Source organism: Miscanthus floridulus, chromosome 8 (assembly GCF_019320115.1).
Source record: "Miscanthus floridulus cultivar M001 chromosome 8, ASM1932011v1, whole genome shotgun sequence".
Lineage (NCBI taxonomy): Eukaryota > Viridiplantae > Streptophyta > Magnoliopsida > Poales > Poaceae > Miscanthus > Miscanthus floridulus.
In genome coordinates, this window is record NC_089587.1 from 195,591,187 (window position 1) to 195,608,572 (window position 17,386).

Below are 17,386 nucleotides of genomic sequence, written 5' to 3' on the forward strand. Positions count from 1 at the left end.
ATGATGACTGAGTTAGAGCACTTGAGATCTTGGGAAAAACTTGTGTCATGATTGGTGTTGTCGTCTTCTTTACCATCTTAACATAATAGATTGTGTGATGTTTAAGTTAAGCATCGCAAAGTACTTAAGTGTGTTAGTGTAAACTATGCTTGTCTGCTTGCTATTTTGTGATGTGTCTCATGGTACTATTCTTCATATTTATGCACTTGCATATTGTATCTCATCTAGGTACGCTAGATGAACCACGTGAAGGACGTGATGTTGGAGCCAAACCCAAAGACGGTGTTTGATGGATCTATCCCGAAGATGGAAGGACTAAGCGCTTGCTAGGATCTGAGATGTCACCAGGATGGTGCAAGCTAACTGAACTGACTTGTGTCGGATCCCAGATAAGCCCCGGAGCATTATAAGTCTCCTAATTTATAAAAGCAATTCTTTCTATATATGAGTTATATATTGTTGCATTAAGTTGTAGGAGTTGATTGAAACCGTTGATGCATTTATTACTATTCTTGCCTACCTTATTACCTTTTTACCCTATTAGGTCAGGATCGAATAACTGCTTAGCCTTGCTTAGACCGGTAGCGATCGGTGATATCCGGTCACCTACATTTATATGTGGTTACTAGAAGAATTTAGCTATGGAAAGAATGATATCCTGGAATTAACCATGTGTGATGGATAATTGGAGACCGGACGGAAAAAGTTGGAGACAACCAGACAGGGTTCTGGGGTGCTGTTAGTTTCCGTCTGTGTCGATTAAGGACCGACCGTTGTTGGGCCTCGAGTCATGTTGAACGCATGCCTTACATTTAGCTGGCCGGATAAAGTACCTTCCGACCGCGAAGCTGGGAGATTTTTCGGGCTGAGTAGATTGCCCGCAGCGCACTGTGCCGGAGCAGGTGTGGTAGGACATGGGGGCGAGATGATAAGACCAAAGTGCAGTCGGTCGGCCCCCGGGTACATGTGGTTCCTGGCAAACTCGAGATTCCTAGAAAGTTGACTCGGTGATCAATATCTCACTTTAGCGGGTGAGTGAGGTTTGTGTAAGGAATAAATCACCAGCTGGTTAGGAATCGATTCGAATCACCATCGCTCCTGGATAGTGAGCACTTGACTCGAGTTACTTCATTGTAGTAATTATTATGGAACAATGATGGTTATCGGGATGGTATGGGATATGCTAAATCTAAATTGGTAACTGGATGCAATTGGTTAATCAAGTGATTGCTATAGTACAGGTGCTTACCTAGATGGATAGGACATAATAAAGATGATGCAAAGTACTTAAAATGGTTTCTTCATGATAGCTTATGCTTTTCGCAAATAAGTCAGCTAGCCCACTAAAGAAAGTCTTGCATAATTCTTGGTGTCACTTTATTTCTGGTTTACGACGGGTAAGTCTGGCTGAGTACATTCGAGTACTCAGGGTTTATCCCACCTTGTTGCAGGTGATGTTCTCTACCTGTTGATGATGGTGGCTAACCACCGGTGGGCTCGGTGATTCTATACTTACTTCTCATCTATATGCTTTTGTCGGATGATGTCACTATGCTAGCAATATATTTGGAACTTATATTAATGTAATCATTTGAAAGCTATGTTGTTTTCACTAAGCGGTTTTGAAACCCAAACTTGTACTAGTATTTGTTAACCCCTTTGTAATATTATTTCCGCTGCAACCCGATGTATGTGATGTGTATTTGCTTAATCATGCGATCTTGGTTGTGATGTTGATTTACCGAGGTCTTTTGGGACACTCGGCGGACTACTGGGTTTATATGAGTGAAAGTATGGGTGTGTCAACGGGTTAGCGGGGACAACCGTACTTGATCTTGTATAAATTGGGCGGTTCTGTCACAGCTGGTATCAGAGCGAGATTAAGCATAATACTATCAGGTACATAGTTTTAAAAGCTAAGTTTTGGTTTTAAAAGGTCTATTTTAACTAAAACTTTAGCTACAGGCAAATTTGTCAAAACTTATTTGCAAAACTATGCTAGCGACATCTTCCTTTATGCCCAGTTAAGGACTATTAGGTGGCTATCTAAGTACTAACTTTAAGGGATGTACTTTATTGCAATTTTTCTTTCGTCGTCCATACGGCGTGCTATTGTATGGATGCTATTCGCTTGAATGGTAATGTATGGATCAATTGCCTCTACGTCCAGGTAAGTGTGAGTTGTGAGAGCATGACCGTCCAACTGTCGGTCTAAGGGAGAGTTAGCTATGGCTACTGGAATATTTACATGTTACACACATGTATATATGAAGGTACTTAATTGCGGGTATATTTATCGGGTAGCTATGGATATCAAAGTATATACATCTGGGGATGTATATATGGAGAGTATCTTAGTTTACTGTTTTCATTGTGCGCTTATTTATCTCTTGTGGGGATGGGCTGCAATGAATTTGCCTGTGGGTACGCTAACCACGAATGCGTAGATTGAATGTAGCTGACGACTAGCTATATATCGAGAGAGTATGTGTTATGCCACCGACATAGAACGTGATTGCCACCTTAGGCTGGCAATTTCGTGAGGACGAATAGGACGAGCATGCATCATGATTGTGCTTGTGCATAAATATGCTTCCCTTCCTTTGTTCTGAGTACTAAGTAACTTGTGATCGATGTATTGCACTATTTTCCTTGTGTGGAGTTAAACAAGAATGCCGTGTTCCATGTTGTTTGAATAGGAAGTGCTTGAGAAAAGTGTGTGCTTAGCCTTGCTAGAAATAATTGTGGTTACATGCTTAATGTCCTCTAGTTTAGCCAAGTGGTGGGTATGTATGCTTGTTATCTAATTAGTGCCATAGTTATCACCCCTTTTGTCCTCGGTAAGCATACGAGTGTTGAAGAGCGCTATCCTAGAACCACGTCCAAGTTTTGGTAATCACTTGGTGGACACAAGACGTATATGGAATTTCAGCAAGAAGTCCCCTGCTTAGTTGTCCTTGGCAATTAAGCTATGTTCTCTTGCGTTGTGATTTGATTTTCGGATCCCCTGCTTGTTGACTCCTAACCTTGTGACTACCTTTGTTTGCTATCCCTCCTTCGCATAGTGCTTCCTCCTATGCAACCCAATTTGTGCCATGTGAGATTTCTTGTAGGTTGTATGTTCAGTAATGGTGCCACAATTAGCGATCTACGGTGCCGCGACGAAACCAAGAGCCTCCTGTGGGTGCACACACAAGGCTGTGCTGCTCGGCACGCATTGGTATCGAGGTTTCTAGTCATGATCCATTACAGAACTACACCGACATGTTATTTTCATGTGAGCTCTTCCTTGGTTATCTCTCCTTATCATGTCAAGCGATCTATATGTCGAACTAGATGCAATAGGACTCCCTTGTGAAGTCGTCCAACGGTTAACCTTTGAAGAGCAGGTCACTAATAGGAACCTAAACAGACTGCAAGAGGGTAGACAAGTGACTCTACTCGATGTGACTGTCCCTGTAATGACATCGGTCATCTAGCGAGCAACTTATGTCATTTTCGTTGGATCAGAAAGATGCACCACCTTTAAGGTTAAACAAGTTACCAGTCGGATGATAAATGGACCAGGATATTATGTGATGTAATAGGTCACCTGGTATATATGAGTTCCTGTCCAAGTTCTCAATCTTTAGGTGCATAAGGATGATGTAGACGAACTGACCTTCTTGGGTGTGACCCCTTTCTGCTGACTTCAATGGCGACCATCTGTAGGCTTCGACCAAAATTTTTATTATCAAGAGTGAAGATTTGGAACCTTTTTAAGTGTTGAGGGACAACTGATTTGTTACCAGTAGGAAAGTTAGTCCTCAGTTAGGTAACGACTATTTGGTAACTATGAAGGCCAGATCTCACAGAACAATGTTGATCAAGGAAACAGCAAACCTGGCCCCATAATGCAAGTGCTACTTCTTCTCCAAATGTGCTATCAAGTCAATTCCATCTTGGACGATCACGTATATAGTACAAGACGTGGTATCGGCTAGGTAGGAGCTAGCGAAAGCACGTCCCTAGTTTTTAGTCAGCATCTTTATGCCCCAAGGTGCCACTAACACATGTGTCCAGACTCTATTGGATGAAGTGCCGAAGGATATATAGGAATGGTTCCTTGTCAATGTAGAAATGCCCTACATGTGGAATAATGTTTTGTGCCCTGCGAAAACATCCCACCAGTTAAATGCTTGCGCATAGTCAAGTTGGTGTCTAGAACGATGGTTGAAGTGTTACCAGAGAAGCATGTAGGAAGACTATAGCCTCCATCCTTGGCTAGAGAAAAGCTGCTGCTACTATGAGAAAGATTAGAGAGTGCCAAACACACACCTCAATGTGTGGAGCGAAGAAAAGAGAGGACACGAAATCTGGCCAGATTTTGTGGCACTAAACCGGTTATCTTCAAGCCGACGGTTAGTGACTCAAACGAAGTTGGATTGACCCCAAACTTGGTGATCTCATTCCTTGCTTAGGGCCCTTCAATGTCTTAAGTTGGTTTGAGTATTGGTTGAGTAAAACATCGGATTTGAGAGATATCTTGTCGGCTCGGTTTGCTGCCATTTCAGAACACAACAGTTTTAGTAGATGAATTATTTAGATGGTCAAACGGTGTTTGGTTGAGTTGAATTTTGGTGAGTAGTTAGAAGACCCATGGATCTACATGCCCACCAAAATTTGTGTATATTGGAGTAGTAGTTTGTGAGATATGAATAGAAAACAAAAGGGTACAGAATCTGCAATTTTGCTGTGACTGCGTTCATCATTTGCATTAGATGGTTGTGTTTGTCATTCCGGCCAAGGAATTACAACTTGTAGGTATATTGCTGTTAGACAACCCTCCATGCCCTAGAGAAGACTCCTTGCACCCATGTTTGTGCCGTACCTTTGTCCTCTCGTATCGATAATAGTTGAGCAGTCAAGATGTTCTACAAGTCAACTTGTGCCGTTGCAAGTCAAAAATAGATTGGAAGGGTGTTAAACCGCAGATTTTCGGATTATGGTTTTTGAGATATTGATTGGCCTTAGAATGGAAGCCTCGACGACAAATGTATGCTACGATGCAAGTCAACCCAACTTGTTGTGCAACTGCACCACGAAGGCAAATTGTACTCAACCTGCTTGGTAGTGACCTAGTCCCTAGTTTTGTGATTACTTGCAACTTGTGTTGTCCTCCAAGCCATGCTAACATCTTTCTGCATCAATGGTTCTCTAATGCTGACATGCCTTTGGTACCTTATATGTGTTTTTTTACCCAAGAGGTTGCATCAGATTCAACCCAGATCACTGTTGCAACTTGGATACGAAGGCTCCCTAAGGAATGATCATCGAGAACGTTGAGCCGACAGAGTCAGCTACTATGTTTACCACTCACTCGGCAGACTCAGACCATACAATATTGTTATCAGAGAAAGAGAACTGCACACATGGAACCATTGCAACGAGTATCCTTCAGAAGATTATCATCTAGTGCAAAGTCCATATGGTATGTGTTGTATCCACTAGGGAAGTAGATGCTACAAGTATTTAGTCTATGTTTGTATCGCTCTTCGTACATCGAGGATGAAGTATGTAGGACATTGCTATCTTGGATTCCTCCCAAAGTAACAATACATCGTGAAGGCCAACGAAGGAAATTCTTCAGACAAAACTTACTACAAAGGACAAGTATTAGAAAGTGTCTTGACAAAATTAGCCTCTCTTATGCTTGAAGCTATGTAGCCTAAAGCTATCGCTGATATTGGAAACTGGTAGCATGTCTCTCTTCCATAAAAGTCTTTCGTCCTGAATCTCGGGACGCGATTCTTTTAAGGGGGGAGGGCTGTAACACCCCAGGTGTTTGCCACCAGTTAAGCAATGGGTTTGAGCTAAAACATGGTATATTAAGTGATGATGAAGATGTCAAGGTCAAACCTATAGAAACGAACCCCAACCTAAACTTGGATATTGCACCTTTGCTCGCCTATTGACCCCTTTTCAAGATATATGCTTGGGTGGTGTTATTGGAATATCTTCATGTGTCTCACATCAATACCCATCTATATTGATTCATGGAAAAGTTTCATGAAGTTTGGAATAAAAAAGTCACATGAAATGATAAGTTATATACTTATTGGAATGACTTTGCTAAGTGCTTGAATTGCACTATTAAGTGAATGAGAACATGAGATGTCAACCAAACCTTGTAACCTTGCCAAAATGACTCTAGATGAACTCTACAACAAAAGTCATGAAAGGTTCATGTTGGGCAAATGCCAAGAAAATGCTCCAATGGATCAAAAAGGATAATTTAAGCTTCATCGTGATCCTACTTTGGTCAAAGTAGAACAGCAGGTTCTATACCAGTTTTGAGGTTGGACCTTAAATGAAAGTTGTAGTCCATATCATGTAGAACAAACTTTGTTTTTGGACTAAGAGCTAGATCATCTTGGAAGCAAGTCAAATCGAGGTCACAAGATCAAATTTGCTGCTGATTTCAGCACTTAGAAATATTCTAAGTCTGAAATTCATCGACATCGGCATTGACGTCTCGCGTTCTCCAAATTTCGTTAAGTAACTTGACTTGACCCCAAAATGGAAGTTGGAGCTAAGTTCATGAGGAAGGGCATGTAAAAAGATGGCACCAGTTTGACCTCGTTTTCACCGTCAATTTGAACGTTTGCTTGTCGCTGTTAATACGCTGACACTAGCAGTTTGTGGCTTAATTACCCACTGTTGAAGAGCTCTAATGACCTTGGTCTCTGAATGAAAAATGAAGAGCAGTTCACGGGCTTCAAACTTCATTCTTGGCCCAATGTCTGATTCGGCCTGGAAGTGGCCCAAACCGTCTCCCCACATCACCTTCACCGTCGCCCGCCGCGTGTTCGTCAGAATGACTTCGTGGCGGCCATGCACCAGAGCGCGCCCCACCATGGCCGACGTGCGTCTGACCTCCGTGCCACGCGCCGCCTCATGCCCTGCTGCTTCAAACCGAGCGCCCAGGTGTCTCCATGCCTCCCTCCCTCGCTCTCGCCCTCCCTGGTGCATTTCCTCTGCGCGCGCGCACGCCGGAGCACGGCCACCATGGATGCCACCGCCGAGCTCACTGCTGCCAGCGCTGCTGCTGCCCCTCGGACTCTCCACGCCCAGCTACACGAACGTTGCCGTCCACCTCCACTTCTGCGTCTCCTCGCAGCTAAAATAGCCGGCCGTGCGCGGGCGCCGCCATGGCCGAGGAGGGCCAAGATCGCCGCTGCCGCGGCCAGCACGTCCGGGCTCATCTTAGGCCGAGCAAGTTAGTCCTACGGATCCGCTATGCTCCCTTGGTGCTCCTCCACCCCTCCTTCGCCGCCGGTGAGCACCACGGTGGCCGGAAGAGCGAGCGTCGGCGTGCTGCTCTGTTCCGGCCGGAGGAGGAAGAAGAGGGACCTCGCGCTCGAATAAGGGAAAAGGCAGGGGGTTTTGTGAAGAACTTGTGACTCTAGTGAATAGTGCCAAGAAGGGTCGATTCGCTGACGTTTAATTTATGTTTTCCGCAGGGACCCCGATGCAAGATTTCAATTTCCTTGTTTTCTCTGGTTTTTACAGTTTTGAATGCTACACTTTGAAAATCCGTATTAATTAGTAGAAAAATGCTAAAATAACAAATGTGGACTTTTTGGAATCCTTATGAAATTCTCTGTGCACTAGATCTATAATATTACATGTTTTAGTTTAAAGGTTTAGCTGTAAAAATAGATTTAGGCAGTTAGGTTCTTAATGCTAGTCATGTCTTGTTCTTTTTATAACTGCAGTTATTTTACTCAAATAAATGTGAAATTTTTATGAAGTGTTACTGATGTGATTAGTGATGTCTGGTAAAAATTTCAGTATTTTAGGCTTGATAGTTTAAGATCTATAAAAATAACAAATTGCCTGTATTGCCTTACCCCTATTCTGAATAGGCCTGCAAGATTAAATTAATTGGCCTAGTTAGGTTATGAATCATGACTTTGTGATAATACATGAGTTGTAGTACTTTTATTAATCTTTTAAAAAAGCTAAATATCATGATTTTTGGTTAAGTAGATCTTGAGTTATACTTGCTTAAATATCAGTGGTTGTTTCTGCCCAAACTCTGACAGGGTTACATTGTTGGTATTGTGGGGCCTTCTTAATAGTAGAATTTGCTTTAGGTGTTTACAACAAAGTTGTTTAGAATTTGATAAGATTTCTAAAAAGTCTAGAACCATATTTATTGAATATGTATAACTCCATTTATAGCTGTTTAAAGTGGCATGTCAGTTTCTGTCTATGTTTTGGACAGAGATACAATTATTGGATTAGTTGACCCTTCTAACTGTAGAATCATCTTGAGATGATAATAAGAAAGTTGTAGATAACTCACCTAACTAGCTTGTGTTAAATTTTCATGGCATGTGGCCAAGTAGTTTGTGAGTTATGACTGTTCTAAGTTGGTCTTCAGAAATTGTAGCTTTCTGGAATTTCTGGACCAGCCTTGATAAATGTGCCTGTTTAACCTTGTTAACTTTAGAATCATGCTGATAGGTTTAAATATGAATTGTCGAAAATTTCATAAGCTTTCCATAATGTCTTCTTGCAAGTCATTTGGATTTGTGTAACTCCAGTTATGGCTAAATCTTGTAGCTACTGTTTGCATGTCCAGAAATTGGCAGATTCCAATTATAGTGCTTGCTTGTATATTGTTAAGTGTGACGTATGCCTTGAATGATGACTGAGTTAGAGCACTTGAGATCTTGGGAAAAACTTGTGTCATGATTGGTGTTGTCGTCTTCTTTGCCATCTTAACATAATAGATTGTGTGATGTTTAAGTTAAGCATCGCAAAGTACTTAAGTGTGTTAGTGTAAACTATGCTTGTCTGCTTGCTATTTTGTGATGTGTCTCATGGTACTATTCTTTATATTTATGCACTTGCATATTGCATCTCATCTAGGTACGCTAGATGAACCACGTGAAGGACGTGATGTTGGAGCCAAACCCGAAGACGGTGTTTGATGGATCTATCCCGAAGATGGAAGGACTAAGCGCTTGCTAGGATCTGAGATGTCACCAGGATGGTGCAAGCTAACTGAACTGACTTGTGTCGGATCCCAGGCAAGCCCCGGAGCATTATAAGTCTCCTAATTTATAAAAGCAATTCTTTCTATATATGAGTTATATATTGTTGCATTAAGTTGTAGGAGTTGATTGAAACCGTTGATGCATTTATTACTATTCTTGCCTACCTTATTACCTTTTTACCCTATTAGGTCAGGATCAAATAACTGCTTAGCCTTGCTTAGACCGGTAGCGATCGGTGATATCCGGTCACCTACATTTATAGGTGGTTACTGGAAGAATTTAGCTATGGAAAGAATGATATCCTAGAATTAACCATGTGTGATGGATAATTGGAGACCGGACGGAAAAAGTTGGAGGCAACCAGACAAGGTTCTGGGGTGCTGTTAGTTTCCGTCTGTGTCGATTAAGGACCGACCGTTGTTGGGCCTCGAGTCATGTTGAACGCATACCTTACATTTAGCGGCCGGATAAAGTACCTTCCGACCGCGAAGCTGGGAAATTTTTCGGGCCGAGTAGATTGCCCGCAGCGCACTGTGCCGGAGCAGGTGTGGTAGGACACGGGGGCGAGATGATAAGACCAAAGTGCAGTCGGTCGGCCCCCGGGTACATGTGGTTCCTGGCAAACTCGAGATTCCTGGAAAGTTGACTTGGTGATCAATATCTCACTTTAGCGGGTGAGTGAGGTTTGTGTAAGGAATAAATCACCAGCTGGTTAGGAATCGATTCGAATCGCCATCGCTCCTGGATAGTGAGCACTTGACTCGAGTTACTTCATCGTAGTAATTATTATGGAACAATGATGGTTATCGGGATGGTATGGGATATGCTAAATCTAAATTGGTAACTGGATGTTATTGGTTAATCAAGTGATTACTATAGTACAGGTGCTTACCTAGATGGATAGGACATAATAAAGATGATGCAAAGTACTTAAAATGGTTTCTTCATGATAGCTTATGCTTTTCGCAAATAAGTCAGCTAGCCCACTAAAGAAAGCCTTGCATAATTCTTGGTGTCACTTTATTTCTGGTTTACGACGGGTAAGTCTGGCTGAGTACATTCGAGTACTCAGGGTTTATCCCACCTTGTTGCAGGTGATGTTCTCTACCTGTTGATGATGGTGGCTAACCACCGGTGGGCTCGGTGATTCTATACTTACTTCTCATCTATATGCTTTTGTCGGATGATGTCACTATGCTGGCAATATATTTGGAACTTATATTAATGTAATCATTTGAAAGCTATGTTGTTTTCACTAAGCGGTTTTGAAACCCAAACTTGTACTAGTATTTGTTAACCCCTTTGTAATATTATTTCCGCTGCAACCCGATGTATGTGATATGTATTTGCTTAATCATGCGATCTTGATTGTGATGTTGATTTACCGAGGTCTTTTGGGACACTCGGCGGACTACCGGGTTTATATGAGTGAAAGTATGGGTGTGTCAACGTGTTAGCGGGGACAACCGTACTTGATTTTGTATAAATTGGGCGGTTCTGTCACACCCGGCAACGGCACGGCTCGGCCGTAGGTGGCCGTTGGATCCCCGGCGTCGCTCTCATCCGACCGTTGGATCTGGCCGTTGGAATCGGAGGTATAAAACCACAGCGCTCTCGTCTCGCTCTCAGTCTCCGTTGCCCTAATTCATTTGCTCTCATTCTCACTCTCTGTCTCTCTCGCCTCGCTCTCGGCTCTCCTCCGCAGCGCCGTCTCGCTCTCTCCTCTCTCGGCGAGTCGGCGTCGCCGCGTCGGCGACTCGCTCTTGTCTCTCGCCTCCGACTTCCTCTCTTCTTCTCGCTCTCCGGTGGCCTCTGGAGCCATCGCTGGCCGGCACTAGCACAATCCATAACCATAACCCTTGATCTCGCTTCGTCCTCGCCGGATCCGTCGTCGATCTCGTCGGATCCATCGGTTTCCTCTCTGGATCCGTCCCTCGTCGTCTGTGCTCGCCGGATCCATGCCTCGTCGACCTCGCGTGGCGACTCTGGTGCTCCGGCTTTGAAGGTAAGTCCATAACCCTAACCCTAACCCTGACCCTAACCCTAACCCTGAATCTATACTAACCCTTGCTCTGTTTTGTCTGAAGCCGTTGAGGGACCGCGGCGCCGACGAGTGGCGATGGCTGGATCCGACGATCATGTGACTTTGAGTCTTTGATAAGTTCTCTGAACATGTAACTTTGTGTGACTTAGACTCTTTGATAAGTTCTTTGATTCTGATCAGTTTGTGATTCTGATCAGTTTGTGATTCTGATCAGTTTGTATGACTCTTTGATTCTGATCACTTTGTGATTCTGATCAGTTTGTGATTCTGAACATTCAGACTTTGTGATTCTGATCAGTTTGAAGTATTGATCACTTATAGGGCCAGTGCCGGCACGGGCACTGCTGGGGCCGTCGTGTCCAGTGACACGGCACGACACGGCTAAGACCTGATAGTGCTGTGCCTGGACCATCATATCGGCACGGCGGCACTAACAGACACGACACGACACGGCTAGTCTACCATACCGCATAGTGCCGTGCATGGCCGTGTCCGTGCGAGTGCCGTGCCGTGCGGCCCGTTTGGCCAACTATACCTCCGTGGAACTATAATGATGTGATAGATGTATTGCAAGTGCGTGACAGGCGATACCACCAGACTCCATCATGTGCCCGTCGTCGTATAGCGGTCACTTATTGTTTACTCGAATCAAACACCGTGGACACATGTGATTTATGCGAACGCGGCGTGCGTCTTGAGCGCCAAGCTGAAGAGCCTGAAGATCGCGAACGTGGCCGCCATGGCCAGCCAGCCACCCAGGAGCACGCGGAGCCCGGAGCGGACGATGTTGGCGCCGCCCAGGTACGCGCCCGCCGCGCCGAACCCGGCCAGGCCCAGGCTGGTGGCCGCGCACACCGCCGCCACCCTGACCGCCCAGGACCGCACGAAGGCGCCCGACAGCAGCGGCAGCCCCGCGCCCACCGTGAACGCCAGCGCCGACGCGGCCGCGGCCTTCGTCGGGCTCGGCAGCCTCTCCTCGTCTCCGCCTCCGCCGCGGCCAACTTCGCTGCTGCTGCTGCTGTCGTCGCTGCCGCCTCGCTCCGAGTGCGCCACCTCGATGTCGTACTGCGCGTAGACGGACACGAACTCGCCGACGGCCATGCTGCAGGTGCCGGCCACGAGCCCCGCCAGACCCGACACCAGCATCTCCCGCGCACCGTCGTTGACGGCGCCCACGCCGATCATGAGGGACGCCACGGACACCAGCCCGTCGTTGGCGCCCAGGACGGCGGCGCGGAGCCACTGCGCGCGAGCCAGGTAGTCGACGCCGTGGGCCGCCGCCGCTGCCTCGACGTCGGCCTCTCCGTGTTTCGGCTTGGAGGGGAACTTAGGGGCGTCGGAGCTGAGGTTGGGAGCCATGGATGGAACGGAAGCGCGGATCGAGCTGCAGGGGGCGATGTGATGGGAAAAGGAGGAGCAGTTGCAAATGGAGATGGCTATCGGAGCGTGGATGCCACGAGCTTGGGGGCGGAAGCGGTATTTATAGGATGCGCGCCACGGTTTTGGGATCGATATCGGCATATCGCTTGTCCGAGCCACACGCCAGCCTGTTCATGACTGCGGCAGAAAAGGTCGAGTTTCCATTCGATTTTACCGGACTTCTGTGGACTGTTGTGCTGCTTACGCTGGTCCTTTTGGTCGGTTTAAGGTTCAGTTAGCGATTGCTAGCCGGTTTGCTTACGTATCTGCTGCTCGCATGCTCTCATATTTTGTACGATTTCCGTTACATGTTAATGGAAATGGGGCTTCCTCGAGTTGAAAAAAAAAATCGCTTGTGCGAGCCACACGCCAGCCTGTTCATTTTTTTTTTAGAAGAACACACCAGGCTGTTCATGACTGCGGCTGAAAGGTCGAGTTTCCATTCGATTTTACCGGAGTTCCGACTTTGTGTGGACTGTTGAGCTCTGAACTACAGGTTAACAAAGCTATTGGGCAAAGCTAAGTACTGAAATGCGGAAAAAAAATTATATGCATGCATGCCGTAGATGGTGACCCGTGCAGCACCGCATCACCACCGTCCAAGTGAGACCAGATCAGCCCTCACGCACGCGTGACGAAGTTGCGATCCACTAAAACTTCGGACGGGATCGTGGCATGCAACTGCGAATGACCAGCCGATTGTGGCCTGCAACTGCAACGCTACAAATTAAAAAAAAACAAAAAAAAACTTAGCTGCAGTTGTTAACAGGCTGTTGTGTCTTACGGAGACAAGCTAGTAGCAAGAAAATGAACAAACTAAAAACAACTACTGCCGTCCAGAACTTGCAAAGCTCAAGCAATAAATTAATGCACAATGATCTTATCAATGAATACCTACTATTGCGTGACAGTGATATTGCATAGGCAAGAAAATTAAAGTCACACATTGCTAATGTCCTGCTCACCTGAGACTAAGGCCCCGTTTGGCTAGGCTTCGTCTGGCCTGTCGGCTATCCAACGGCCGACATCCGGTTACTATTCACCGGAGTCATTTTTCTCTCTCCTCTTTTCCTCTCTCACTGACCCAACTGGAGCCGGAGAAGCCCGGTTTTTGGCTCCGCGGCTCCGGGTCAGTGCAGGAGCCGGAGTCCGCAAGAGCCCGGCCAAACGGGCCTAAGGCGCGTTTGGGAGGGCAGCCAGGATTGCACGACCCAGCCAGGCCCCTAGCAGCCAAGCCGAGCGCGTGCGTGCGGCCTTGTTTGGTACGTCGCATACCGTGAGCTTGGTCCAGTATAAGAAAAGTGGGCTCGAGCTGCTACTATTGCACTGATGCTGAATGAAAACAGAGCTGGAGCTGCTACTGATACAGCGCTACTCATCAGCCAACACAAGCCTGCAAGCCGAGCTGCACCTGCATATTTAAGTTGCCTGCAAGCCGAGCTGCACCTGCCGCTACTGGATTCCACCCGCTAGCGCCACCACACAACGAGCAGCGAAGCTACAAAGCACTAACGGAACACAGGAGAGGCCCGGGCTGTGGTGTGTCATGACATGGGCCTTGGGCAGGAACCAGAGTCCCGTATATGTAGCACCGTGTCTAACTGAACGAGGACATCAGATATAAACAGATCAATTATCCCCTCTCTCTACCGTCTTCCTCCTAGCTTCTCTGCTTGAGACAGAACCGCCGTGCGTGTTCGCCAGTAAAACCCTCTAGTTATCCAGGATCGTGACATTTGGTACCGGAGCTATCGATCGAGGAAATCGCTGTGCTCGTCGAGATCGTGTGGATATGCTACTAGGTGTCTTGGTAGGGCCGGATCTACATTGTTCATCTCTGCCATCGCCGGGCTCGAGGCGCAGATGCATCGCCTGCTGCAGATGATGGAGGAAGCGAATGCGGGGATGTGTAGCACCCTCAAGACCCTCGCATCTGCGACACGGTCGTCCACGCCCTCGTCTTCGCCCACTTCACCGGCGTCCTCGACTCCGACTGCTGCGCCGGTAGTTGCGGCACCACCATCCACCCCCGCACGGATTGCAGCGCCTGCACCCACCACCACCACCATGCTCGGTGCCATCGATGCGCCAGCCGAACCCACTGCCGCACCGACCTCTGGCCGACACCGACTGCTCTGCTTCCGGCGCCCAGATCCGCCACCACCACGACGCTCGGTGCCATCGACGAGTGCGCGGTCACGTGGTCCTTCAGCAGCAGGCACGCTGCGGTCATCCCCGCTGCTCATCCCCGAGCCACCACACCTTCGACCACTTCACCACTGCCCTATGCCCGTATCTCGGCCACAACCCGAGCTGTCCGATCGGCCTCTGGCGACCTGCCGACCTCTCCTCGATGGAGACTCCACAGGTGGTCCTCTCCAAATTCTTACAGGGGGGTGGAGGCTAAAGCTCGGGATGCGGGGACAAAAACTCTGATCACGCTGGTGAGCAGAAACGCCATAGCCGCTGGGACGTAGGCTTCTAGCGGTCCGATGAGTTTTTCTTAGAGTTTGTTTCCGCACACATTACTTCTAGGTTTTTAACATGAGAAAGGGGTCGGCCATAAAGAATGTCTAGCGAACAAATATTCATGCTAGCCCCCGAGCGAGGTCCGACCCCTTGCCGCTGCTGGGGTCGGGGGCTTGATAGCGAAATAAATGTGCGTTAAAGTAAGGGTGACCCATCTCTCGGCAACGACCTGAATTTTTCGATTAACTTGGGTGACCCACTGGCACAGGTCTTACCTCGATGGCACGAGTGACGGGTACGAAGAATTCTTATCGGATATGTTCGAGAGGAATCCAGGTTCGTCGTTTGTGACGGGGTCGACATAACTCACGTGGGGCATCTTGCTGCTCCCTACCCTTCCCCGGCAGCGGTTAAGCTGTCCGATCGACTTGTATGATCCGCTTGGGACTGGACTTACCTATGGAGATAGAGGATGAGAATACCCCATCCAAAAGTTTAGTTAGGCAGATAAGCCCGACAACGAACTTGTAATAAATGGACAAGCTCTTAAATCTCGTTATGGCCAAACAACTTTTTAGCCTTTCTCCCCTTTTTCGTATAAAAGGTTAGTGTGTTCCGATCCTTTCCGTCGTTGAGGCCGTGAAGCTTGGGGTGCGGGTAAACGGACTCTAATCATGCTGGTGAGCAAAGGCGTGGTAGCAGCTGGGGCGTAGGTTTCTCGTAGTTTGACCAGTTATACTTAGAGTTTGCTCCCGCAGCCCTAGCTCCTAGGTCTTAACGTGAGAGGGGGTTGGGCATGGAGAAATGTTTGCCAGGTGGACATACTCTTAGACACGCACTGACTCTTGCCATAGCTAAGGCCAAAAAGCCCGGGGTGCAGAAAAAAATTCTGATCATGCTGGTGAGCAAAGGCGCCATAGCCGTCGGGGGTGTAGGTTTCTCACAGTCCGACCAGTTATACTTTGGGTTCATTTCCGTAAACCTCGCTTCTAGGTCTTAACGTGAGAGAAGGGTCGGGCATAGAGAATGTCTACCGAATAGGTATGCTCTTATTAGCCCCTGAGCAAGGCCTGACCCTTTGCCGTTGCTGGGGTCGGGCATCACCAAAGGTTAGGGAGTTCGATGACAAAAACTGATAAGAGAGAGTGTGCATTTATTAAGGGTAAAAGCGACGTAGCTGCTCGATGTTCCAGGCATTGGCAAAGACCTCGCCGTCGATGGTCTTGAGCTTGTAGGTGCCTGGTCGTAGCACCTCCGTGATGACATACGGTCCCTCCCACGGTGGGGAGAGCTTGTGGCGATCCTTTGAAAGCTCTAGTTTGGTTTTGGTGAATTGATGAAACCCTAAGTGCTAACCTAGTTTATCAAGTGATCATGAGATAGGTAGCACATTCCAAGTGGAGAAGCAAATAAAGATCATGACATGATGACGGTGATGCCATGGTGATGATCAAGTGCTTGGACTTGAAAAGAAGAAAGAGAAAAACAAAAGGCTCAAGGCAAAGGTATAAATTGTAGGAGCCATTTTATTTTAGTGATCAAGACACTTAGAGAGTGTGATCACATTTAGGTTTGATAGCCGTACTATTAAGAGGGGTGAAACTCGTATCGGAATGCGGTTATCAAAGTGCCACTAGATGCTCCAACTCATTGCATATGCATTTAGGATCTAGTGGAGTGCTAACACCCTTGAAAATGTTTGTGAAAATATGCCAACACATGTGCACAAGGTGATACACTTGGTGGTTGGCACATTTGAGCAAGGGTTAAGAAGATAGAGTTGAAAACGAGTTAGTCGCGTTGGTCACAGAGTGACTGGACACGTCCGGTATGGAGATCGGACACGTCCGGTATGTGGCTCAGGACTGAACTGCACAGTGCGACCGAACACGTCCGGTCGCCACACCAGACGCGTCTGGTATGAATCTGCATGGTTGGTGTTCGGTAGTGCAGTGGATCGAACGCTAGCAGCGTCCAGTCCGGAGAGACCGAACGCATCTGGTCGAGCGTGGATGCTTACTGTACTCGACCTGACGCTGAGGCTCAGCGTCCGGTCAGTTTCTAACAGACACGTTCGGTCGGCCCTGGTGGCTTACTAGACTCGATCGGACTTGGTGGCTCAGCGTCCGGTCATTTGTAGTTCTGCGTCCGGTCTGAGCGTTCGATCACATGAAAGTTTGGGCTACAACGGCTACCTTGTCTTGAACTAGACACATGGCGGTCTAGGAGAGACCGGACGCGTCCGGTCAACCTACCGGACACGTCCGGTATTCACGAACGGAGCGTCCGATGCTGTGTCCGGTCGACGCGCAGTTAGCCCAATAATTGAGCCAACGGCTCTATTTCATGGGGGTTTCTATTTAAAGCCCCATGGCTGGCTCAAGCTCACTCTTTTGCGTATTTACAT

At 47.1% G+C, this 17,386-nt stretch overlaps 1 protein-coding gene across 1 annotated transcript; it reads right to left on the reverse strand.

Annotated features, from left to right (window-relative positions):
- Positions 1-11,763: 11,763 nt before the first annotated feature.
- LOC136474456 (vacuolar iron transporter homolog 2-like) lies at positions 11,764-12,450 on the reverse strand. The gene has a single exon (XM_066472027.1). The coding sequence runs from the start codon at positions 12,448-12,450 to the stop codon at positions 11,764-11,766; it is 687 nt and encodes a 228-aa protein (XP_066328124.1).
- Between the last annotated feature and the right edge of the window lie 4,936 nt (positions 12,451-17,386).

Coding starts and splice junctions, on each gene's coding strand:
- LOC136474456 (XM_066472027.1), bottom strand. CDS start 12,450: ATGGCTCCCAACCTCAGCTCCGACGCCCCTAAGTTCCCCTCCAAGCCG.